Source organism: Cheilinus undulatus, linkage group 2, assembly GCF_018320785.1.
Source record: "Cheilinus undulatus linkage group 2, ASM1832078v1, whole genome shotgun sequence".
Taxonomy (NCBI): Eukaryota; Metazoa; Chordata; class Actinopteri; order Labriformes; family Labridae; genus Cheilinus; species Cheilinus undulatus.
In genome coordinates, this window is record NC_054866.1 from 23,742,564 (window position 1) to 23,768,938 (window position 26,375).

The window sequence follows — 26,375 nt, forward strand, 5'->3', positions numbered from 1 at the left end:
CTTTGTCTCATCAGTCCACAGAATATTTTCCCAGAAGTCTCGGGGGATCATCAGAATGTTTTTTGTCAAATATAATAAAAAGCTTTGTGTTCTTTATCCAGGTTTGGATTTTTTTTTCCCTTTATAAAAGCAAATTCTCATGTAAAAGCTGCATTTTGTTTCTACTATAATTATCTTTGTCTAATAGTAAATTTTGTTTGATGAGCTAAAACATACAAATGTGACAGTTACAGTCATGGAGGAAAGCATTGGCACCCCTGGAATTTTTCCAGAAAATACACCATTTCTCCCAGAAATTGTTACAATTACAAATGTTTTTGGTATACACATGTTTATTTCATTTATGCGCATTGGAACAACACAAAAAAATCTGAAGAAAAAAAGACAAAATTGACATAATTTTACACAAAACTCAAAATATGGGCCTGACAAAATTAGTGGCACCCTTTTAAAACTGTGGGTAAATCATTTAATTTCAAGCATGTGATGCTCATTTAAACTCACCTGTGGCAGTAACAGGTGCTGGCAATCTAGAAATTGCACCTGAAGCCAGTTAGAATGTATAAAAGTTGACTCAACCTTTGTGTTGTGTGCCTGTGTGTGTTACACCAAGCATGGAGAAGAGAAAGAAGAGCCAACAAACTGTCTGAGGACTTAAGAAGCAAAATTGTGGAAAAATATGAACAATCTCAAGGTTTCTAGACCATCTCCAGAGATCTTGAGACTCCTTTGTCCACTGTTCATAATATAATCAAGAAGTTTATAACCCATGAAACTGTGGCTGATCTCCGTGGAAGTGGACGGAAAAGAAAAATTGACAAAAGAATGCAACACAGGATAGTATGAAAGGTGGATAAACATCCTCAGTCAACTTCCACACAAATTCAGGCCTTTCTGCAGACTCAGGGTGCAAAAGTGTCAGCTCGGACCATATATCGTCATTTGAATGAGATGAAGTGCTATGGCAGGAGACTGAGGAGAACCCCACTGCTGACAAAGAGACATAAAAAAAGCCAGACTGGAGTTTGCAAAAATGTACCTGAGTAAGCCTCAATCCTTCTGGGAGAACATTTTGTGAGACTGAATTAGAGCTTTCTGGAAAAGCCCGTCATTCTACTGTTTACAGAAAATGGAATGAGGCCTACAAAGAAAAGAACACAGTACCTACAGTCAAACATGGTGGAGGTTCAAGGATGTTTTGGGGTTATTTTGTTGCCTCTGGCACTGGGTGTCTTGACTGTGTGCAAGGAATCATGAAATCTGGAGACTATCAAAAAATTTTGGGCTGCAATGTAGGGCCTAGTGTCAGAAAGCTGGGTCTGGGTCAGAGGTCATGGGTGTTCCAGCAGGACAATGACCCGAAACGTACCTCAAAAAGCACCAAGAAATGGTTGGAGACAAAGCTCTGGAGGGTTCTGAAGTGGCCAGCAATGAGTCCAGATCTAAATCCAATTGAACACCTATGGAGAGATCTCAAAACTGCTGTTGCAAGAAGCACCCTTCAAATCTGAGAGACCTGGAGCAGTTTGCAAAAGAAGAGTGGTTCAAAATTCCAGTTGAGAGGTGAAAGAAGCTTGTTGATGGTTAAAGGAAAACCTTGGTTTCAGTTATTTTTCCTCAAGGGTGTGCAACCAAATATTAAGTTGAGGGTGCCAATAATTGTGTCCGGCCCATTCATTGAGTTTTGTGTAAAATTATGTCAATTTTGTCTTTTTTCTTCTGATTTTTTGTGTTGCTCCAATGCACATAAAGGAAAAAAACATGTGTATACCAAAAACATTTGTAATTGCAACAATTTCTGGGAGAAATGATGTATTTCTGGAAAATACCAGGGGTGCCAATATTTTCGTCCATGACTGTATGTAAAGGCAAATACTTTTTCACAGCACTGTCTTAAACCTTATTTAAAGTGTTTCATGTTAATACTTAAAGGGTTATTTTAACACAGTACAGTTAATTTCCTGAATAGACACCTACCCAGCACAAGTGAGGCTAATTATCAAAAAATAAAACAATACAGGAAAAGTCAAAACTTTGCCAGGTGGTTTAATTTGCCTTCTTAGGCCACACAGAGGTATTAGTATTGATTTAAGTCTCTATCATGAAAGTTTTAACCCCTCATGGTTTAGATTTTTAATTTGGGAGTCATACAAGGACATTTTCTCGACTGCTTATCATTTTTGCACAAAATCCTGAAAGTTCTGATACTAAATTTGTGCTTTTTATAAAAAAAAGTTTGAGAGTTGTGTTCTTGTCATGAGCTGAGGTAGTCAATGGAAATTAAAATCGTTTAACAAACAAAAGCTCTGAAAGGTATTATATGTCTTCAGAGAAATGAACAAGAACTGATCAAACTATGAGAGAGGATTAAAAATGAGAAACTGAATGAAAACAAATGCTTAAAGTATTCAGAAATCCAAGTTGGAAAAGTAACAAGACTAGGTCAAAACCTAGTATAAGGCTGAGTGCGACTATCTGGGATGCTTGTTGTAATGCCTGACTGAATTGTTTGGTTTGGCCCAGTGTGCTTTTGTCTATGGGTTGAGAACTGAAGGATCCCAAGCCCTGTCAAAAGTAAACACCTAATCTGATCCACCAGATAGACTGGGAAAGCTCCCATAGAAAGTGTTTGGGATGGACAGGACTTTTAAAAAAAAAATCTTGAAAGGTGATTGGAGAAGCAATCTGTCACATTCATGATGGGCCAATCTGAGATACAAGCCAAAATAACATTGCACTCATATGCTACTCTTGTGGGCATGTGCTCTACTGGGCACTCCCACCACCAGAGCTGACAGAGAGCTAACACACTACATTGCCTTACATTGTTCATGGTGGAGCTCTCTGTGAATTCAACTGAAGCCAAGGCCAGTCAGGAGATGTGCAAAAACATTTTCTAAAGCTTTAGGTGTGGCTTACAGACCCATGTGTAGGATCAATCATCAATTAAATACTGCATTTGCTTTGATGAAATTGGGGACACACATTCACACAGAGATTGCATAAATGCATAGATGGAGCAGTCAGACCTGGCGAGAGTGTTCAGGTCAATCTTGTACGTGTTGATGAAGCCCATGTCTTCAAACATGCTGAGGACGCACTGCAGACACACAGTGACATCAGTTAGATCATTTAAATCCCTGTTTTTAGTTTTTTCACATCTCTATCTCACTTTTCCCCTCTTCCTCTGTCCCTTACTGAAGGTGTGGTGTCGTCCGGCAGGGAGCGTGGAGTATACGTAAACTCAGCGTAGCATGGGTGGATATCCTTCACAGATTCGATCCCTGTCACCAGCAGCTTCGACACCTCTTCATCTGAAACCTGCAATGTACACATACTGAATCATATTGAGTGAAAAATATTGACAGTGTCAGTAAACACAGCATGTCTGTGTGTGAGTGTGAGGGTTTGTGAGATGAATTTATGTGTATGATTTTACCTTCATATGGTACATCATCATTTCGTTAGCCAGGTGGGACCTGAACTGTGCTTCATGGACTTTCTTGTAGAGTAGAGACTGAGGAGATACAAAGATGAAAATATTTCATATCCATTATTATATAAAAACCTTGAATAATTACTGTCAAAGAGTTTTTATAGTTCAGGTTATCCCCATCAGTAGGATAAACCTCAATAGTAGTGTCTTGGAATGAAAAAACTTTGCACTATTTTGTATTTCTCGTTTGTTTTTTTTTCATCATGCTGGTGGTTCATTTATACATTCTCTGAATGCAGTCTTACATGTCTTTTCCGAAAGCTCCTTGTCTCCCTCTTTTTCTAAATTTGCCAATAAAGATCCAATAATCTGTAAACATCTGGGCTGGAATGTAATTAATATTGAATAGATAGCATGCAGAAAAAGATTAATTACATTTTAGGTGAAATTTCTATGACAGGCTGCACAGTTGCGCAGGGGTTAGTGCTGTTGCCTCACAGCAAGAAGGTTCCTGGTTCGCTTCCTGGTCAGCGCCGTTCCGTGCGGAGTTTGTATGTTCTCCCTGTGCATGCATGGGTTCTCTCCGGGTAGTCTGGCTTCCTCCCAACACCGAAAATATGCTCATCAGGTTAATTGCTGACTCTAAATTTGCCATAGGTGTGAGTGTGAGCATGCCTGGTTGTCTGTGTCTTTACATCAGCACTATGATTGACTTGCAACCAGTCCAGGGTGCACCCCACCTCTCGCCCAATGACAGCTGGGATAGGCTCCAGCCCCCCTGCAATCCCCTAACGGGATAAGAGGTATGGAAAATGGACGAATGGATGGATTTCTATGACAATATCTCCAAACATAAGTTAACTCATTCCATCACAAGACTTTTTTCCTGCTTATTCTGTATTTTATTTTATACATGTATCAACCTTTAGATACTGAGGGAATAAATCTAACTTAGGCTAAAAATCTCTTTGTTCTGATGGAGACAGGCGGCAGCAGAACTGTCTCAAAGTTTCAGTCAAAAACTTAGCAGCCATACATAAAGACATCATTAATTACATTCATGAATGTCATACATTATAGTAAATTTATTTATTGACGGGATAGCCCCTTGAGATGGATCATCTCGTTTTCAAGGGGGTCCCAATAAAAATAATAAATTAAACAAATATGTGTCAGATTGGACAACTGTCTTAAATACAGTGCATTTAGCAAGTATTCAGGCCCCCTTCACTGTTTTCAAATGTTATGCTGCAGTCTGATGCTACAGTCAGAAAAAACATTTTTTATTCTCATCAATCTGCACTCAGTACCCCATCATGACAAAGTGAAGATAAAATTTTAGAAATTTAGCTAATTCATTAAAAAAAAATGTAATATCACATTGACTTCAGTAATAAGTGTACTATTTTCAATGATGTGGCTCTTCCTTTTCTGTTAACCTACTTGTGTACAGTACACCATAAATCAAACTGAACTATGTTTTTAGTAAAGGACATATATAATTACAACAGCTCAAAACAAGTGGGGGTCCACATTTGTGCATGGATAAATAATGCATTCTGTCATCAGAAATGATTAAGGGCACTTATTTTTCCAATCAAGGAAAGTTATAGTTCATTGATAACTATCGAATCCCTGCAGCTACGCAAAGGTCGCAGACCACGAGAGCCAGATGTGTTGATTACATTGTGGCCCTATTTTTCTCTCTTTTTCTTCTCTCTTTACATTTCTTTTGTAGTACAGTGCAAAATTCAGTTGCAACAGTCTATTTATATAAAACAAAACACTACATTAGCTATTTATGAATTGAGCTCATGTTTAAATCTCTTAAATAACTCAAATCAATAGAAAGCTGCCTTAGGGCCTTGTTATAGAGAAGAGACTAAGTCCAGCGCTCCAATTTTTAACAATTTTAAACAATATTACGATGAAAAGGGTTACCAATTTTGAGCAGAACTATTATACTTCTGAGATCTGGCTGTTGTACATGGTCACAGACTTAAAGACTTTAAAAGTGTTTCATATCAATCTTTCAGTATCTCTGACAATGACATACAGTGAAGCCCTCTTGTTAACAAACATGATCTTCTTTATGGGCAATACATACACAACAGTGCAGCTGAGTGTGTTTAAGGGGATTTTCTAGCAGTCATACACTGCCTGTGAACTCCATAAAAGCCACTTGCAGAATGAATCTTTTTAAATTTCCCTCAAGACGTTTCTCTACTACTCTGCCTTTTTGCTCCCACTGAACTGATCCCACTTTGGCAGACAGGATCAATGTCTCTAACAGCACTAACGACAGACCTTCCACACTGTTTTAAGGAGGAAAGCCCTCTCTGATGATGGATGTACTCTAAATGCTTTATTTTATTCCTCTCTTTTGAGTCCAATTAAAATAATGACTCTAAAGGGGCATGCAGAGGTGACATTATAATACATTTAACTTTTTTTTTTTAAGATATTTTGAGATAAAGCTGACTTAATGAGCTGTTAGAGTGCATAAAGATGAATGTGCAGCTTAAGAAATGACAGATAAAGTGAGAATTATAGAAGCTCTATTCCAGTATAAAGTGTGATGTTGCTAATTAACTCACACCTGACTTTGTTTGCAGTTGTGTAGACAAGCAACCTCTTATCGAGTTCATTTCTTTATCATTTGTTTGCTTGTACCGTTGTAATGACAGAATTTAATTAGCAAACAACAGGGCTGTGGTGATTCAACATACCTCTGCAAGATGATGTGGTAGTAACAGAGAGTCAAGTTAAGAGAGCAGACTTACATGGGCGATACTGATCCCACAGTAAATGGAGAAAGCTGTGGCCAGATCCTCATCAAAGCGGTTGAACCACGGCCCGTTCATCTTATTCACCAACTCAGCAACCCCGATCACCTCTGGAAACAGCATGATTTGAAGAAAGAGGAGGGTCCAAAGTGAAGAGAGAAAGGAATGAAGAAATGGATGAGGAGAGAGAAAGTTGATGATGAAGAAAAATGAAAGATGAGAGTCAAGGGCGAGAAAATGAGGCACAGAATTCAGCAGTCAGATGCTGAAAGAAAACTGTCTGCTGACTGCAATTAATTTCACACCGTGGCTCAACCTAATTGCACATAAAAAAAAATCTGATTTTAAACTTTTGGTCTACACTTCAGACAGTTTGCTGTAAGGAGACAATCATACAGAATCGAGAGTTTCTCTGCTTTGATACACCAGGATGTGGCAAGCACCATACAGGTCTTTTTTACTGGATCACACTTTTGCTATTTTCCTCCTTAATATTTAGGAACAAAGGATGAGGTGAATCTTGTAACTCTTTGCAACTATCTGAATTTGGTTTTAAAACATGCAAGACCACCGACGACCATGGCATGTTTAAAGTCATTTAAATCCCCTTTCTTTCCCATTGTGATGCTCGGTTTGAACTTTATCACACCATCTTGATCATGTCAAAATGCCTAAATGCATTGGTCACTGCCATGTAAATGGCCGATCAGATATTTGCATTAATGGCCAATAGAACAGATATACCTAATAAAGTGGCCAGTGCGTGTACATCATGTGCAGTGCTAATGCATTTTCTTTGCATTATTGGACCTCACCAGACTGTCAGCTCCTTTAGAAAGAGCAAATATCTCCTTGTTGTCTAAAACAGCAACCTTGAATGTGATCATGTTTTTTGTTTTCACAATAAGAGTCTAAAGTATGCCACTTCTAGTGTTTTTACAAAGAAGGCCTTTATCAGAAAGCTTTTAGTTTGATGTGTTTACTGAGGTGGAGGCAATGAAAGTTTGCTGAACATTTAAGTTAATAAATTGTAAGTTTTAAGCCGTGGAGAACGTTAATATTTCCAATCCTTTTGATAAATTAAACTTAAAACAAGGCTCAGTAATATATTATATGATGTTGTGCTTCCTGTTTGACAATGTTTTCTTTTATAAATAGACTGTATTATGTATTGTCTTTTCTGTTTTAGTGCTGGGATTGTTTTGTATTATTCCCCTCATATTTGGTATTGATTTTTCTTTTTCTTAAAAGCCCATCTTGGGCAAGGATCGCAAACTAACTTATGCTTTAGTGTGTGTCCTATACAAATAAATAAATGGCAATTTCAGGTACAATCTCACGTTTTTCCTTGTTATTAATTATCATTACTTGTTTACTTTATTAATAATTTGCTACTGTTTTTCATCAAGGCCACAGAGTCAAGCACTGCCATATAACTGTAACTGCTCTAGCCTGGTTATGTTTTGCTGCTCCCTCTGCAAGCTGCTTTTTGCAACTCTCCTCCACCCCAGCTCCTCCTTTATTCTGTTTCTGACTTAATCAATATCTTTCTGTTCTCACTGAAGCCTGCTCTGGTGTTTTTGCTGCTTCTCTCCTGTCTCAGGCTTTCTTTGTAGGCACAGGAAAGGCAGGAATGTGTGCTGTTACTGCTTGATGCTTTCCACAGAGGCTTGTAGAAGGGCAGGGAGATCCCAGAACAGCCACATCGGCAAACATAAATAATGGCAATAAGTGCAAATTAACAACTGCTAATAAAGAATAATATCTAGACCACAAATCATCTGTTTCTTGACAAGAGTTTCTGTCCTACAGTCTCCATATTATACAGTTATAGGTATGTATTTGCTTGTCATTCATAAATGGCTTTTCATTTACTAAAACCCATGTAAAAAAACTTTGAACTGAACTGAAAGCTATTAAATTATAAAAATTAAGTTCAGAAATGTTTAATTAATATGAAATAGGCTGTATTTTAATTGTGTGTGGGTAGAGGTCATCGTTGCTACCGTTGTTCTCATCTTTGATGGGGAAGCAGAGGATGTTGCGGGTCCTGAAGCCTGTGCTGTCATCCACGCCGCGGTAGAACAATGGATGGGAGTAAGCATCCTTAATGTTCAAGATCTGACCAGTGGTGGCCACATGGCCTGCAATGCCCTGATCCGCTGGAATACGAAACTCCTTCTGCTCAAAACACAAACAGAAACATACAAATTGGCTTTGATCAGGGGTTGTGATGGAAAAAAATGAAAAATGAAAAATGAAAAAATGTTGGCTTTGGCAACTCTATTCCCTGAATCTATCCCCTAAATTAAGTGAAAACATGCTTGTGAGTGTGTGGTTACCTCTTCATCACTAACCACACCCCCGTCGAACACTTTTGCCACCAACTCATGACTGACACGATCCAGTAGGAACACAGAGCAGCTGTCACAGGAAAAAAAAAAGTTGAGAGAAAAGAGAAGCATTTTAACATAATTGAATCTCAGGTCATGTAGTAACCTTAATTAAAATGCAGCCAGTCAGTTAAGAGCAAATTGCCAAGATAGCATTTTAAAAATGGAGATAAAGACACATGTGCACACACAGTCTCTTGACACACACGTCGAAACATCCCTTTGAAGATGAATCAGAGGGCTTACATCTCTGCATCACTGAGGTTCCTGGCTTCCACTATAATTTCCTGTAACAGCACTGACACATCATCTGAAAGAATTAGAGAGAGAGAGAGAGAGACAGTGAGTGAGGAAATAAAGGGAAAGCAGAGGAAATTAAAGGAATACAGCAATAAGCTCATAAAGACAGAAACAAAGATCACACGGTAAGCATCGGTGGATCAGCTGTACACACAGATAAGAGCTCTTGTAATCAGGTGACCCGTACAATGAGAGGCAATTTGTTCTACCAGCCGATCAGTTTTTTTGTGCCTACATCATGATGAATCATCAATGACTTCTTCTACTGTTGGCTGTTAGATAAGAATCCAAATGCCTCAGTGTAATTATAGGACAGAGAGGTGGAGCCATCGTTTTGAATGCCCTTTTGATTTTATGGTTATGATCCGGGCTGTAATCACCTTTTTGGCTCGCTAATTTCTCATTCAATTACGTGCACCATTCGTTTCACTTGGCAGTCACTTAAATATCAACCATTAACACAAATTGGCATACAATGTCACACAGACAGACAATTAGACCGGCAGACACACGGACAGAGAAAAAAATCTTACCCAAGTGTGTAAAGAGATTCTTGGCCACTTGTAAGAGCGCCTATGTGAAGAAACAAGGCAAAACAGGTCTCAAAAGCCTGATTCATACATATTCATGTCAGTATACATGTATGAGGGCTCATGAGCAGTACCTGGCACTCCACTTTGAGTTTCTGTTCTTTCTGGAAGGCCAAAGTTGAAGTGAGAACCGTTGAAGTGTAGCAGAAACAGTGCTGGATTACATGCTCATCTGCCTCTGTGTGTCTGCAGTGAGGAAAAAACACGGTTTCATGAGACATCTGGAGGGGCTGTGGCTCTCCCAAACATCCAATATTCTTTATAAACATGTCAGAAAACTAATCTGTAACTGTTTACATCACTGATTATTCATTTTTTTCCAGCACAAACCCTGATCATTTGCCAGTTCTGGCTACTCAATAATGGGAATTTGTTTCTTTTTAATGTTCCATGTCATTGCAAACTGAATATCTTTATTGTCTTAAACATCATATGTTTCTTTTAAAATCTCTTGTTGACAATTTTCCCAATTTTGATCATGTTAATCAGCCTAACTTACAGTGGGTATTTGGCTTCTTCTTTCCAAAGTTAAACTGTTATCGACTATTTATGACATTTTGCACAGTTACATAGACAGACAGATGCACTTTATTGATCTCAAAAAGGGATATTTTAGTTTTGCAGCAGCCAGTTAAGAAGACAAACCCATTTTAATATTAGACAAAGATAACGTGAGTCAATACAAAATGCAGTTTTTTCATAAGGATTTCTTTAACGCCATCCAAACCTACTGGAATTAAATCATGAATGAACTATAATTAACCACATTTTCTGGAGCTGAGTTCAGCTTCACTGGCCAATGACATCTCTCTGTCTGGAGCCATTCCCAAGGTTTTGGGACTCCAGTGAACCTTGGTGAGAGCCATTATCCACAAATGTAGAAAACTTGGAACAGTGCTGTAGAGTTGACAGTGCTGAACAGTGCTGGACAACCATAATTACTCCAAGAGTGCATTGATGACTGCATTGATGTCAAAAAGGAACCCAGAACATCTAAAGACCTCACTTGGCTCGGTTAAGGTCAGGGTTTATGACTCAACCATGAGAAAGACACTGGACAAAAATGGCATCCATGGGAGAGTTCCAAGGCCAAAACCACTGCTGGCCAAAAGAACACAAACACTCATCTCACATTTGACAAAAAAAAAAAAATCTGATGATCCCCAAGACTTTTGGAGAAATATTATGTGGACTAATGAGGAAAACTAACAGTATTTCATAGGAAGATCACACCAACAGACAAACATGGTGGTGGCAGGGTGATGGTCTTAGTCTGCTTTGCTTCCACAGGCTTGCTGTAATTTATTGAACCATGAATTCTCCACTTTCCCAGAAAATCCTGAAGAAGATGTCCGGCCATCAGTTCTCAAGCTCAAGCTCACTTGGATTATACAGCAGGACAATGACCCAAAATACACCAGGAACGCACCTCTGAATAACTTAAAAACAAAATTAAGGTTTTGAAGTGGTTATGTCAAAGTTTGGACTTAAATCCTACTGAGATGCTGTGACATGACCTTAAACAGGCCATTCATACTTAAAAACCCTCCATTGCGGCTGAATTCAAACGATTCTGCAAAGAAGAGTGGACTAAAATTCCTCCACAGCGATGTAAAAGACTCAGTGCTTGTTATCCAAGTAGGGCCAAGTAGGTTTGAATGACTTTTTTCCCTTAATGAATGAAATAATCATTTAAACTGCATGTTGTGCTTATTTGAGTTATCTTTTTCTAATATTAAAATTTGTTTGATGATCTGAAACATGTAAGTGTGAAAAATATGTAAAATATAAGAAATCAGGAATGGGCCAAATACTTTTCACATCCCTGTACTGTACACACATGCGACAATAAAGCTTAACATTACTAATTAAGTCTCAATAAAGTTAATCAAAAGTAAACAAACAAGATTCTAATCTATAAACACTACGTCTATTTAATGCTCAGTGTAAACTGAAATGTTAACATACTTCGCCCTGGAGGAAGAGACTTAAATGTACAAAAATGTGTAAAAATTCAACTATAGGAAGCCATAAGATAGCACTGTACTGCACTGTACTGATTTCCTGTGATAATTAATCATTTTTTGGTTGTTTCATTAAGGCCATGACTTATTTATCTTGAGATAACAATGCTTATTTCCCAGTGATAATATCTATTTTCTCAAGATAGGAAGAAAAATTAAATTTACTTGTTATCAGGAGAAAACTGAGTGCTCTTAATATATGGATGCATGCCATGATTGTGATATTCTTAAACAAAGCAATTATGCATGGGTTATTTTAACATTATTGCAACACATACTTCTATTATTTTACTAAAGTTTAAGTTAAAAATGTCACCAAGTCTTCTGTTACAACAATTACAAAATGTAATTCCACATTATGTTATTCATTGTGCATTATTAAGGTTAGAAATTATTTCATTTTATATTGTGGGAAATGTCATTTGCAGTCTTAGTCTAAAGGTAAAATACAGCATCAGAATAAAAAATCTAATGCAGTATTTAAAAGTAGTGTAGAGGAAGTTCTGCGTCATGTCCAGACGATTAGAAAGGGAATCAAACTCCAGCCTGCTGTAGGTGCTAAGTGTGCCCATCACTCTCCCTTTAAAATTAAATGATGCGATAACTTGACAGCATTAAGCAGCTAAATGAAGACTGATGAATGAAATTATCTGCACCGACCTCAGTTATGCTATTTACTGCCTGCAGCTACCACTCTTTGCCTATGGAGGGCAGTGGTACATTATTGTGCAGATGTCAAGAGCAGAGTGTGGCTTAAGGGCTTTACCCCTCTAAGCTTAGACTCCCAGGTATCTTCATAAAATAAGGCAGGATTTTGGCCAGACTTGAAAAAGGGCCTGGGAAACTTACTTAAAGGGCAATTAAGTTCACAGGTCCTCCCAGCAGAGGAATGAATCCTCTATGACTGACATGCAGCGGGGACTTCAGAGCCAGGCTGGAGAATAATGTTCTGTAGAAGCAGCAAGCTATTTGGAGGCAAGAAAATAGTCTCCATTTCTGCAGCTGGAATGAAAACCAGCAGGTGTCCATTTCCAAGGACCAGAAGTTGGATACACTCAGTAAGAAATAACACTTTCAACACAGAAAGTGGCATTTATTTGGAATGAATTTATTCTTGTGTGACGCTGAGATAATTGGTTGCTTATTTTCAAAGACCTTGCCAGTCCCCAGTAATACATCCAGCACTTACACAACATCTCCAGCTTGATTTATATTTTCATAAACCATCACTAAGTGCATTTTCTTCAGCACTTAAAATTGCTCCTTAAGTTCCTAAGTGGTGCACTATATCTAATTATTCTTATGACTGTCCTACCTCAACAAGTTCTTCACATGAAGCAAGATTAAACTGCAAGTGGTCACTTCTGTGCTAATTTGTCATCTGACAACAATGCTGACTGATGTACCTGTTACTCACATCAAAGTCTGTGCATATTCATGCACCTGTTCCAAAGGACAGGTATCTCTTTCATGAGGCTTAGACAGGGAGAAGGATCCAAATAGAATGTATATGAATATGCATTGGGTATGATCAGGGGGCGTACGTTTGAGATATGTGTCACCACTAAGAGCTGGATGGCTGTGCTTGGAGCAAGGGAGAGATTTATCACATTTTAAGCACAGTTGCTACAATAATCCTGCTGCAGTTACCATGGTAATGAGATGCCAGCTCTGTCATCAGTGCCAGTGGCAGAGTGAAAAATTATAGTACATGATCCCAGAGACAAAGAGAGAAAGCAAAAGCAGAGGGATTGTGCAAAAGTGAGGAAAATGATATGTACGCATGTACATGGTACACATATGTAGATGAATAGATGTATAGATAGGCAGACAGATGGATTAAAAACACATTTTGAACAAATGCACAAACAGTGACACAGCCTGAGAGCACATTTCACATTCATCTGCATTTCTGTGTTCAGGTCATAGCATCGCTCCTGGCACAAAAAACAGAAAGAAACACTCACATGCCAAAACTCACATGCCAATACATGGTGCCAAACTTTGCACCAAAGCCATCCCCAGCTAGATTTCTGACCTGACTCGAGATCATCACATAGCCATCTGTACAGTCACATGCCCACATACACATGCATGCACAAAGACAGATTGGGTGATTTGACACAGGGCGCAAAGCCGTCCATGGTGGAGCTAGTGGCACATCCTGCTGGTTAGCATCAGATTTCAGTAAAAAACAGCAGCTGACTCTCTGCTTCTCTAAACTCCACAAATCTGCGCTGGCAAGCTCAACCAATCAGGTTCTCCATCCCAACATTACTATAAGCTGCTGCCAGATAAATCTTTGAATCTAGCATGAGTCAGCATTTCAGGATTTAGGAAAAGCCAAATCAGCCTCAGACTGACATCCCAGAATTTTAAATACACTTCAGCATTAAGTCATCTTTGGCTTACTTAAAGAAATGTCTGTTTTTGACTTGAAAATCCCAAAAGCATACAAAAAACAAACAAGTAAATATAGAATAGTGTCAACAGTGCTTTATATACAGTGCATTCAGAAAGTATTCAAACACACTACACCTTTTCAGTTTTGTTATATTGCAGACTGATGCCAAAATTCATTTTCATTCTCATTAGTCTACAATCAGTACCCTGTCATTATGAAGTGAAAACAAAAAATATACAATTTTGCAAATAAAATTGAAAATAAAAGAAGTGTTAAATCACATTGAAATAAGTATTCAGACCCTTTGCAACAACACGCTGGCCCCCATTTCTCTTAATCCTTGTTGAGATGTTTCTTTACCTTTATTAAGGTCAACCTGTGGTCAATTCAATTAATTGGACATGATTTGGAGAGGCACACACCTCCCTATAGAATGCCTCACAGCTGACAATGCATATCAGAGCAAAAACCAAGCCATGAGGTCAAATAAACTACCTGCAGAGCTCTCAGACAGGATTACAGCTAGGCACAGTTCTGGGGAGGCTAAATTCTGCTGCACTGAAAGTTCCCAAGAGTACGGGAACCTCCATAGTTCTCCACTGGAAAAAGTTTGGCACAACCAGGACTCTTCCAAGAACTGATCACCCAGTCAAACTGAGCAATCATGGGAGAAGCACCTTAGAAAGAGAGGTGACTGAGAAGATTGTCATTTAGACTGAGCTCCAGAGATCCTGTGTGGAGATGGGGAAAAATTCCAGAAGGACAACCATCACTGCAGACTTCTTCCAGTCTGGGCTGAAAGGCAGGGTGGCTCAACAGAAGCCTCTCTTCAGTGCAAAAAGCTCATTTCCCCCCGATGTACTCTCAGACTGTGAGAAACAAGATTCTCTGGTCTGATGAAACCAAAATTGAAGCGTTTGGCTCAATTTTAGACCTTTTTTCTGGAGGAAACAAGGCACCTACCCAATACTATCCCAACAGTGAAGCATGGTGGTGGCAGCATCATGCTGTGGAGGTCTTTTTTTCAGCAGTAGGGACTGGGAGACTAGTAAGCATCGAGGGAAAGCCTCTCCTCAGTAAAACACATGAAATCCAAATAGGCTTTCATGTAGAGTTTGTTGCAAACTCCAAGCAGACTTTCAAATGTTTTGCACTGTGGAGTGGCTTCTGTCTAGCTAATGTCAACGGGATACTTCCTTTTTTAATCTTTATTTTTCATAAATTTGCACAAATTTCTAAAATTCTGTTTTCACTCTGTCATGATGGGGTACTGAGAATAGATGAAAGAGAATAATAAGGTTTTTTTTTTAAATTGTAGCAACAGGCTGGAACATAACAAAATTGGAAGTGAAGGGGGTCTCAACACTTTCTGAATGCACTGTATATTTATATCTACATACCTTCGCCCACCCTGCTTATTGAAGGCACACGCTAGTGCCACCACCTGACCAGTGGCCCTGCTGACCACTGGCACACATAGCATGGAGGAGATCTCACAGCCCAGCATACTGGACAGCTGCCTCCGCTCCTCCTGAGAGAATGAAAGGCAGAGAAAAAAAATCAGTTCGATACAAAGAAAGAACAAAAAGAATGATAGACACTGCAGAGAGATGAGGAAAAAAACATTTCCTTACGGCACTGATGTCCTGCAGAGTGATTGACTTCTTCTTCTCGACAACCTGTCCGAAACGTCCAAACATCAACTGGACAGGGAGAAGAGACCAGTAAAAGAGATTGGGTTTGAGCAGAGGGAAATTTAATGGAAAACAAAGTAGTAAGTGTGAGAGAAAAACAGGAAACAGAACCACTGAAAGAATTGATATCTTTATGTTGTTTACTCTAAGTGAGCTCTATTACCTCCTTGGTTCAATTAGCACAAATTGCCCTGACTAGGGTGTTTTTTTTTGTTTGTGTGTGTCCCAATATCTCACCACACCAAGTACTGTCAAGATTTCACACATCATTAAGCCCTGAGTACACAGTCTGTTCCCTTTTTAATGGAAAGCCTGCTAAAAATGCTTCGTCTGCACTACAAGCAGGGATACAGGAGACTTAAAGCGACCCAGAGGAAGTGATTATGCCCAAATTTCTTAATTATAACCCTTGCTAGGGATTATGAAAGATTACACGTGGGAGGTTTGCTTTGTAGTGTCAGTCAAAGAAACCAAAACACAGGGTTATAACACCTATGCTTGTAAGAAATTACAGCAGACCTTAATGCATTCACTTTGGGGTACTACCTTATGGCGCTCAGTGTGAAGAAAACAAGCCACCAAATGAAGGCAGAATAAATAAATAAAGGAATTAATAAATGATGGTATTACTTAGCAGAGGAAAAGTAAAAGAATATGAAAAAAGAGAATTATGTTGATCTTACTGGGAAACTGATTTCCTCCTCCAGGACTTTGTCACCAACTACCTATAGAAGACAGAGGTCAAAGGTCGGAGTTATTCAATTGTACATGACCATTATACCCATTGTTGAATGAACCAATGCTCTAACAGAGGATGGCTTTTGTGTACCTGGCAGAAAAGCTGATGGTTGTCCTCGGACACCAGCAGCAAACAACAACACTGCGAGTGAGTCTGCTGCTGCAGCTGAAGAAAAAGAAATAAAACTCAATCAGCCCTGCTGTTCCATCACTGAGATTTGTCTTTATCAGACTCAGTCATCATATTTACAGCTTCAATTTAAGGTTGCTCAGAGCAATGTCAAGGTGGGAAGATAAGATTAGAAATCAGTGGACTGTGGAAAATGACTTCAGCTGGTCTGGGGGCAAAAAAATCACATTATGCTAATTTCCCTGCAAGGGCATCAATTAGAAAAGACATAATAGAGTAAAAACATTTTGAATTATCTACACAACACTGGTATCAACTGTAATGCATCTTCTTTAAAAATGATTTTTTTAGTGTAACTAAATTACCTGTGTAAAAACTATTAGTTGCATGATAGTGACTCTATTGTAAAAACTTTCCTTGCATCGCATATATTTGCAAAAAACAAACAAACAAACAAACAATGTATGGTAATTTTATAAAATGGTTAGTGACTCTTTATATTAAATCCACAGTATGCAAATTCTGCCTCCAGGGGCCTTTCAATCAAAAAAGAATAAAGATGATGTGTAGACACTTGCTGCTCCGCCTGGCAGCAGGCTACAAAAGTCAACCCCGACATCCCTTTTCTCAATGTTTTTAGCTCCTACTAGGGAATTCCATTGCATTTCTAGGCCAAATGGGATTTATAACCCCTTCAGCAACTTGTGGGTCTGCCCTGGGGTCTCCTCCCAGTAGGGCATGCCTGGAAGTCCACATGGATGCAACCAAGAGGCATACTGACCACCAGATGCCTGAACCCCATCAAACGGCTCCTTTCATTGTGAAGGAGCAGCCACACAACTCCAAACTCCCTCCAGATGTTTGAGCTCCTCACCCTAAATATCTTTAAGGCCGAGCCAAGACATCCTCCTGAGGAGTGTCATTTGAACAGCTTGTTATCACAGTCTCATTCTTTTGGTCATGAACACAGATAAGGGCTGGATGTAGACTGACTGGTAAATCCAAAGCTTTGCCTTCCAGCTCAGCTCTCGCTCTGCCAGAATGGTCCAATACAGCACCAGAGACAAGGGAACCCCACCATTCTTGGAGGTGGCTAAAGCATATAATGCTTCACAAAGCATTATGTACAAATGTATAATGTAATGTATACATTTCAAGGAGCTTTAATACACATTAACTACATTTCAGCAGAATTATCACTTAATACTGTGATCTTATTTTAAGTTGAATTTATTTAAGGATGTTGTTTTACAATAATGGATAAAATATACCAATTTTTTTTTTTTTTAATTTCTCATTTTTTTAATGAAAGCACCCCTTGACCCCCCAGGGGTCCCAACCCCCACTTTGGGGACCACTGTGATACAACACCTGCCAGTCTCCTGATGCTGAATCAATCTGCTCATCAGTATCATGGCCCATTTTGACCCTTCAAGCCCTAAGCTATTTTTAACCAAAACAGCTGGACTGGACTTATTGTCTTGATGAGGGTAAAACATCAACCCTGTGTTGCACAGTAAAGCTCTAAACATCATTTTTTCAGGACAACCTGGACTTTAAGAATGTTTATGCTGCTGTAATGTCACTTAAGTTTTGAAAAATTTATGGGGCTATAAAGACAAAAGAAAAAATTAAACAGAAATTAAAACTCATAGATTTTTTATGTGTGACAAACAGTACTATGACTCCTTTTTCTCAAACTTGTACTCCCAACTCTTGGGAAGCAAAAGGTGAAAAAAATAATAATTTTGTGGCCAAATAAATCTTAAAAAATTGACATGTGAACAAAAAAGTCCTTGTGCTTTTTAATATTGGCTCTATTTGTGCCCTTATTTAAGCAGCTCCTGTCTGCTTTGACACACAGGGCTACAACACTGGCTCTCCGTCTCTTGCTCTCCTTTATGAACTGTTTTGGTGATCTCCTGCATGATGTAAGCGTTAGGACATGCACAGTTTAACAAAGCATGATGTAACAACAGAACAGCTTGCCATTGGTTGTTGCAGCCCATCACAAAGTATTATGGGAAAAAAATGCATGTAGCATTAGTAGCTAGCAGGAGAAGCTATTGAAAATTTGGTTAAAATAACAAAAGAATAAAACAGACTTCAATATCAGATTTACTGGTGTAGATTCAATCTATAAAGACCCTGGAAAGTCGCTCAAGTTCTAGGCTTCTAGAAAAGCTTCTTCAAGGGCATAGATAGGGTCATAAGAACAGCAAACTGCTAACATCAAGACAAAGAAAAATAAGAGGCTATGATTTATGGTTCAAAAGTTATTTAATTTCTTATAAATATTAGTTCTTGTCAGAGCATCAAAAAGACTGACATACTTAAAAACTGGTAGAGAAAACAGCCCAGTATCTACAAAGAATTCTGGGAGGGCTTCCAGCACAAACCAGGAAGGCCATTGTTGACAGCTTTTCTCCATAATTATGTTAAATCATCCAATAAACATAAAGTAGTGGTTTACTGTTCTGTAAGTTCACCTTAAAGTCCAGTTTTAGTGAATATATTCCTCTGCTAAAGAAAGAATCCACAAAGTTTGTTTTTTTTTTATCCTGAGGAGCATGCCTCTTCAGGGCTTAGTAATGTCGAGAGGTACTACACTGTAACAGGGGTTGGGGTTGGCGGGACGGAGTTAACACATTTTAGAGTCAAGCTTGGGCAACAGCATGCAGCCAGTGCAAAACTACAATCACGGTGCATCACAAGTAAACAGCACAAAACGTGAATGAGCTACAGTATGACATCTATGATGTAACATGTAGTGTCACTTACTGTCATGGCAGCTCAAGACACAGGCTGTTACAACTATGAAATTACAAATTTCTCAAGCTTTGAAAATTGTTGTAAATATTTAAGGTAATGCAAGTTCTAAACTAAAACTATATCTCAGTCAGGAACACTCTTGTCATATAATTGACCATTTTATGGCAAAAAGGATTTACAGTTCTACTTGGCAGAGAAGGCTCTGCTCAGAAGGTGCTCCTTGGGTTAGTCAAGCAGCATGCTTTGACTTCTCAGGGAGTGCATGGCTAGAAACCCCCTTATGGGTCAATACATTTATGAAAATGCATATTGAATACAATTGAATACAATAGCACGAAGTGAAATATGAGGGTGCAACTAGTTTAATGCTATAAAGGAGGAGCTAGGATGGAGGAGGTTAAAGGTGGTGCATCAGCATTAATGCAAGAAGGGATTAGTGAGAAGTATGTCATAAAAATACATCACTGTGTTGAGAAAAAGAGCTGTGATTGGCTGTAGGAGCTGGGAGGCAATAATTGGGATCAGCTGATTGTCAGGTGATCACAGCTGGGTGTATGACTATCATGTCCTGCATGAACACTGAGCTTCATTAATAACATAGGTTTAGCCTTTTTAAGTGAGACATTTCATTGTGAAAATTCCACATATTGTACCTTTAAGTCTAGGGTCATGATTTTACTCACGAACTCCTAACTCTTAGTATCCCATCTTAGTAAAATAGAGAAAACTGCTTTATTTTATCTTAAGATCGAGGGTATACCGAATGTAGAGATAAGAATCGTCACTAAAATAAACCAGACAAAACTATATATGCAGTAGGTTTGTGTATGTGTGTAAAATCTCTCACTGAGTGTAGTGTGTATAATAAAAAATGAAAGTATGTGTATGCTCAACCTCTCTGCTGCTGTGCTCTGGTAAGACCTGCAGTGTTGAAACCCATTTCCTGCTGCTGTCTGTGATGAGAAACAATTCATTCACATTCATAGGCTGAAACTCTCTCTTGGGTGGAAACACACAACTCAAACAACTGTGTCTTCACAAGAAAATGCATGATCACACATCCATAAGCACAAACCCACACAGTTATAGGAGCAGCATCTCCTCGTACGACATTCTTCCCTGTAATCCACAGAGCTGGATGAAGAACAAGCGGGATGGGGATAAACACAAGCCGCTGCCAACGCACTCATACACACAAACATGCACACATGCAAACACACAGTGCATAGACATACGTAAAGCATGCCACTGCGCCCACATTTAATAATAAGCCCCTAAACCCCATTTTCCCCCAAATGTTCTTAATCCCATAAGAGCCGCCCTGAGCTCTTCCCACCAAACTGATGATTCTTTACAAGCAACAATCTCTTGCTCCTCTTCCTCTCTTCCTCCTCTCCAACTCCTCCTCTCCCCACCCTTTTCAACAATAAACAGCTGAAAAAGATCATGTTGGATTCAAAAATACATCCTGAAGCGCCTGTAGCCTTTTGCACCACCGCATCCTTTCTCCCTGCTGTCTTTCAGATTCAGTAAAAATAGTACAGAGTCAGGTTTTAAAGATGTTTGCATGCAGTCTGCACTGCTGCAGGGTTGCTGTATGATCTACTGGATCTAGTCTTGAAGCATATAGGGGGCACAGGTGCAGGGAAAGGTCAGATTGTTAAGATACTTATGTATTTAAACATGACTTTTGCAGGTGGCATAATATGTCCCCTTTGAACACAGTCCCCTGTGGTCCCAATAATGTGTGTGCCTCTGACCCTGTATAAACAAGCACTTCACCCTTTCTCAGGACGCTCAGTTTTGGTGTGTCCCTTTAAATGGAAATGAGCCCCTTCCCACTTCACCCTTCTCTCTCTCTATATATATATATACCAGAGGGGGAAAATTTCTATATATATATATATATATATATACATATATATATATATATACATACATATATATATATATATGTATGTATATATATATATATATATATATATATATATATATATATATATATATATATATATATATATATAAAGCACTACCCAGTGCTTAACAAATCTATTAGGCCACCACCCAAAGTAAGGTTTATGCCATAGCTGCCCTAAATTAACAGCATTGGTAATTACCAAAATCATTTTTTATGTTTCTGCAATGGTTAATACACCAATATGTAGAAGCTCTTTAATCCAAAGGATATTCTTAATGCTAAAATATAATTATTATTGTTATCCATGAATTTTCAAATTTACTGATTTACAAAAACCTGGAAAAATAGTAAAGCAAGTTATTATTTCTTGATTAATATGTCAAATTATAGTTATGTACTTGCATTCCTGAACAGAAAATTAGTTTTAGTGGTTGAGTGTTATTCTTGATAAATTTCTGACTTCTCAGAGAAGCCCAGTGAGCCGGTGTAGGTACCAGATGTGTCCGGGGGCTGCGACTGCTGATGACGTTGCACATTGTGATTGGCTGTGATGACGTAGCACATTTTTATTGGCTGGAAACTCACACTGTCTGATAGTGATAGCTGATAGCACATTCTATGATGCTAACGTTGAAAGCTAACTTCAGTGTCGTAACATTATTTATACCTAGACATTCTCTTTACCTCCAAATTACCTGCTTTAAACCCTATATATATATATATATATATATATACTGTTTATTTATGTATAAGACTTTATGCGCTTTATGTTCAGTGTTTCAGCACAGTCTGTGTAACTGACACTAAATATCTGTGAATAAATTAAGAAATGGGGCACTTGTCCATTTTACAATATTTTGTATTCTCTAGTTAGATATATTTTGTGATGTATCTTTATACAATATATCACTGTATCGTAATAATATTGGTATCGTGGACCATGTATTGTATCGTGAGGTACCCCTTGATTCCCACCCCTACAAACCAGTGCCCTCCTTTATTACCCATCTATTTGCCAAATGCAGGTGATCTCTGTCATGCCATTTTATGGCGTGCACATAGCTGCAGAATCATTCGAAAGTGCACAGCATGGACAGAGCTTTACAGGTAGACCCTCTACTGCAGTCATACACACACAAGGTAGGTGCTCTTCAGCAGAAGATAAAAGGATCAGAAACATTTCAGGAAAAAAACGAAAATCCCTCTTTTCTCTTCACTTAGGGTGTCCAGGCAGCCTATGTGCATGCGGGTGCTTTTTTTGTTTTCCGTGCATGTGCATGCAGGTGACGGAGAGCATGGTACACTAGCATTAAATTTTATTAATATTTCAGCAATACTTTTACCTTGAATGATCAAAACTCAGTGTGGGATTTTAAAGATTGTGCTGTGGTCAGATGTATCACTTTGCTGGAAATATTATAGATTAATGTTGATAATTTTAAAACATGATGAAAACTCTTTGTTACCACAAATACTATTCAGTGAGGCAGGAAGAAAAAGAGAGAGTCTGGTAGAAAAAAAAATCAAACTAGAAAATTCAAATAGTCACTGATTGCTGTTTTTGTTGGATTTTCATGATTCCTTCAGGAGTCAGGGAGAATAAATAAATAAACTTTGATTTTACTTATTCATGAGTTAAATTACAACCATAGATGCTGAGTGTTACATTGTTTCTAGAATACAAAGCTGGGTGTGGAAATTAAATTATTGTATTCCTTAAATAGAGACTATAATACAGTTTTGCAGCCCTTAACAAGTATAAAACACTCCCACCATAAACTCTGGAATAAAAGTAAAAAAGAGTACAGGAAATTAAGGGTGGTACAAAAAAAATGTTCCAGGGAAGATTAGTTGAAGATAAAGTGAGAGATGATCATGTGACCTTGTGCAAATATAAAATATATAAATAAAAAAAACCCAAACAGTTAACCACACGTTTATTAATGAAAATTAAACATTTGTTTAAGACAAGGTGCAAACTAATTCATTTGGCTGTAACTGTTTTTCAAAAAAGAAATTGGTGTCAGCAGGACAGACCTAGGAAAAAAAAATCTGAATTGTCCAGTTTGAACCACTGCATCTCTAATTGCATTCACCTTATGTAGCCCTTGCTACTTGACATGATCCACTTCTGTTTTGATGAAACCATCTTACTACTTCCACTCTAACCTCTTTTCCTCCAGTTATTGTACCATCTTCACGCAGAACGAGTAATAATTGACATAATAATTGAATAATTCTACTATTAGTACTAATAGTTATCCATCATGCTCCCTCCTCTCCCCCCACAGCTTTACACACCTTCAATCAGCTGCTGCACTTTAACCTGCTGTAGCATAGTCACCTCGTGCGTTATTATATTATTACTCACTGTTTTTATAGGGTCTATTTTAAGCTGATTTTATTGTAGATTTTTACATTTTTATCTCTCTGATTTTGTACACTGGTGCCATCAATTAAGTTTTGTTGTATTGCAGACAATGACAATAAAGTATTTTATCTTATGCTGATGCACTTTTATACTCAGGCACGTTACCTTACCTCGACTTTTTATGATGATTGAGTGTGTCTGTATGGATTGATTTGAGTGTATTGCTGTGTGTGCAGTCTGAGTGTCCTTTTGTTGTTTTTGCTGGGAGGGGCAGGTGCAATTCCGTTGTATTTATGCAATGACAATAAAGGCTTCTATCTATTCTATCTATCTTACACTTAAATTTTGCTCAAAGTCTCATCCAATAACCTGTAGCTAACAAAATGTTTTAGTGACTCAGACTGTTTCCATGGCAGCCTCCAGAAGTCAACAGACAATCAGAAGTATGTGTCCTGTGTTTTCATGGAACATAAGGTGAATAATGACTCATTGTAGTGTTCTAATGGGCCCAGATTCTGAGCAGCCCACCAGATGTATTATTTTCAGACAAAGGTGGACCAGGACAACGAAGACCGGGTAGGCTAAGGTCACATTTTGCAGGTTGGAAGATACTCTGGATATACTTATAAAAATTGTAACAATACTAAGCTTTTTAATAATATGTCCCCTTGAATATAACAGTGTTGCATCAATTTCATCAAGATTTCATTGTCATTGATTGTTTAAAGACCAGTGATGGAAGAATTTAGGTCTTTTTTCTGACATGTTGCTCTTTTTAATTAAGTCATAAGTTAAGAAAATGGGATCCACAGTTTAACAAAGAGAAGTTAATCATTTTTAATATCATTAATTATTAAAAGATTATCTTGTTTGTTGCCTACCCATCAAAACAAACACTTAGAAATACACAGTCTTGTTGTTTTAGATGAAAAATTGATGAGCCATGAGGATAATTAAGGAGATGGATATCCTCAACATTAAGTATAGTATAAAGGCTGCTTCCTTCTTCTTAAAATGATTTTACAATGATGACAAGGATTTTATTTCATTTTGCCAATACATTAAATAATAGCAAAATTAAATAAAATCCTACAATAAATTAGAATGTTATTGTCTACTGAGAAGAGCGTACTCTTTAGCTGATTATCTTGTGCATGTGAGAAACCTCAGACAAAGGAAAATTAACAATGTATAGACTCAGTGACCATAAAAAGAAATAGAAATTGAAAGAGGTCATCATAAAAACTGGAAACCTAGAGACCAAAGAATTTGTAAACATTGTGATTTGATAAAAACTGAAGATGAAACCCACTTTCTCCTCATTTGCCCACTATATGAAGCTGTAAGAAAGAACTTTTTGAGCCAAGTTACAGCAGCGGGATCACATGAAGAAATAATGAGACTGTGTCTAGCTGAAGAACCTGAATATATACACCTAGCTGCGCGTTTTGTTTCTGAATGTCACCAGATTAGGGATAGTAATAAGTTTTATAACAGTCAAAAACTTTGTGTTTTGTTTTGTTTTTTTGTAAATATTTTATCATTATCAGTTGTGTTATAGTGATTGTCATAATTATTATTTGTTTTGTTTTGTTTATGTACTCTGCTTTGGCAACAAAAGTTTTAACCATTCATGCCATTAAAGCATATTTTGAACTTTGAACAATGCTTTTTATAGACATCATCACATCACTTCTTAAAATAAATATCTCATTGTGGTTCTTTACAATCCACTAAAATGCATTTAAGGTTGAATCACAAAACGAAAAAGTAAAGCAGCAATTACTCAAAAAAGAGAGAGACTGATGAATGTAATGCACCTGATTTTTCATATTGAGATAAACATCTGCAATATCAAAATACTGCAGAGAAAAATCAAAACATGTCCTTCATATTCAGTAAGTAAGATGAAAAAAGATTCACAAATGAAAACATCTTTCAGCAGCTCTGACTCAGAATTTGTCCCTTTGTTGCTGTTTAACCTTCAAATCTCTCCTCCCTCCTGCTCTATCCCTTTCAATCTTCTATTTTCTTTATGTATGAATAATTACATACATTTTTGTAAGGTTTTCTGCACATGTAGGGATCTTACAGATCATATACATGTACAAGGATAGGGGCATGGGGTTTCAGGCCGAGTGAGATAAAAAGCCTGGGGTATGGGTAATGACAAGTCGATGGGAAGAAGCTACAGGGAAGGATTTCACATTTTGCATGTACAGTACATCTTTAGCTCCATGTCTGAGCGTGTTTGTGTGTGGAAGCATATGAGTGATCTCAGCCACTTACATAATTGATGACTTTGAGCTGGAGAGAGGCAGCATCAAGGTCAAAGAGCTCACCTGAAAGAGAAAAAGAGAGAGGAAGTGAGTGATGGGAGTTAAAAACACGGAGAGGAATGAGGGCAGACAACCGGAAGAAAGACAGAGAATGCAGAGCATGTAAGCATGTGGACAGAAAGCAATCCGGAGAGGGATGCAGGGAGACAGCGAGGTCGGGGAGGGGTGAACAGGAACCAGCTAACAGAGGGACTAATAATCAAGACAAGACAAGAGACGAGAGGCTGCCTGGACTGCAGATGAATCCAGAGGCAGAGAGCTAGAGAGAGAGAAGCAGACTGAAGGTAGCGGGTATTTGCTGACAATTACAAGGGAGTAAACATCGTAGCTGGATGTGTGTGCTCAGGAGCGGCATCAGCAAGTTCACTTCCATTATGCATGAGATTTTAAACAGTGTTTTTGTAAAGTGTTTTTGCACAAGAGATGTCGCACGTTCACAGAGTCCATCATTTATATTCATAGAGCTTTTTATCCAGATGG

General features: G+C 38.1%; 1 protein-coding gene across 2 annotated transcripts in view; it reads right to left on the bottom strand.

Moving 5' to 3' along the window:
* LOC121521675 (cGMP-dependent 3',5'-cyclic phosphodiesterase) overlaps positions 1-26,375 on the bottom strand; it is a 274,824-nt gene that overhangs the window by 13,047 nt on the left and 235,402 nt on the right. For both annotated transcript variants that reach the window (XM_041805812.1, XM_041805819.1), the window contains exons 9-22: positions 25,846-25,898; positions 16,457-16,531; positions 16,311-16,352; positions 15,568-15,636; positions 15,334-15,464; positions 9,580-9,691; positions 9,449-9,488; positions 8,862-8,925; positions 8,565-8,646; positions 8,229-8,403; positions 6,220-6,332; positions 3,440-3,517; positions 3,199-3,321; positions 3,030-3,100 (exon numbers count right to left, since the gene is read on the bottom strand). In XM_041805812.1, coding sequence (XP_041661746.1) covers positions 3,030-3,100; positions 3,199-3,321; positions 3,440-3,517; positions 6,220-6,332; positions 8,229-8,403; positions 8,565-8,646; positions 8,862-8,925; positions 9,449-9,488; positions 9,580-9,691; positions 15,334-15,464; positions 15,568-15,636; positions 16,311-16,352; positions 16,457-16,531; positions 25,846-25,898 — 1,228 coding nt within the window. The remainder of the gene's footprint in view (positions 1-3,029; positions 3,101-3,198; positions 3,322-3,439; positions 3,518-6,219; positions 6,333-8,228; positions 8,404-8,564; positions 8,647-8,861; positions 8,926-9,448; positions 9,489-9,579; positions 9,692-15,333; positions 15,465-15,567; positions 15,637-16,310; positions 16,353-16,456; positions 16,532-25,845; positions 25,899-26,375) is intronic.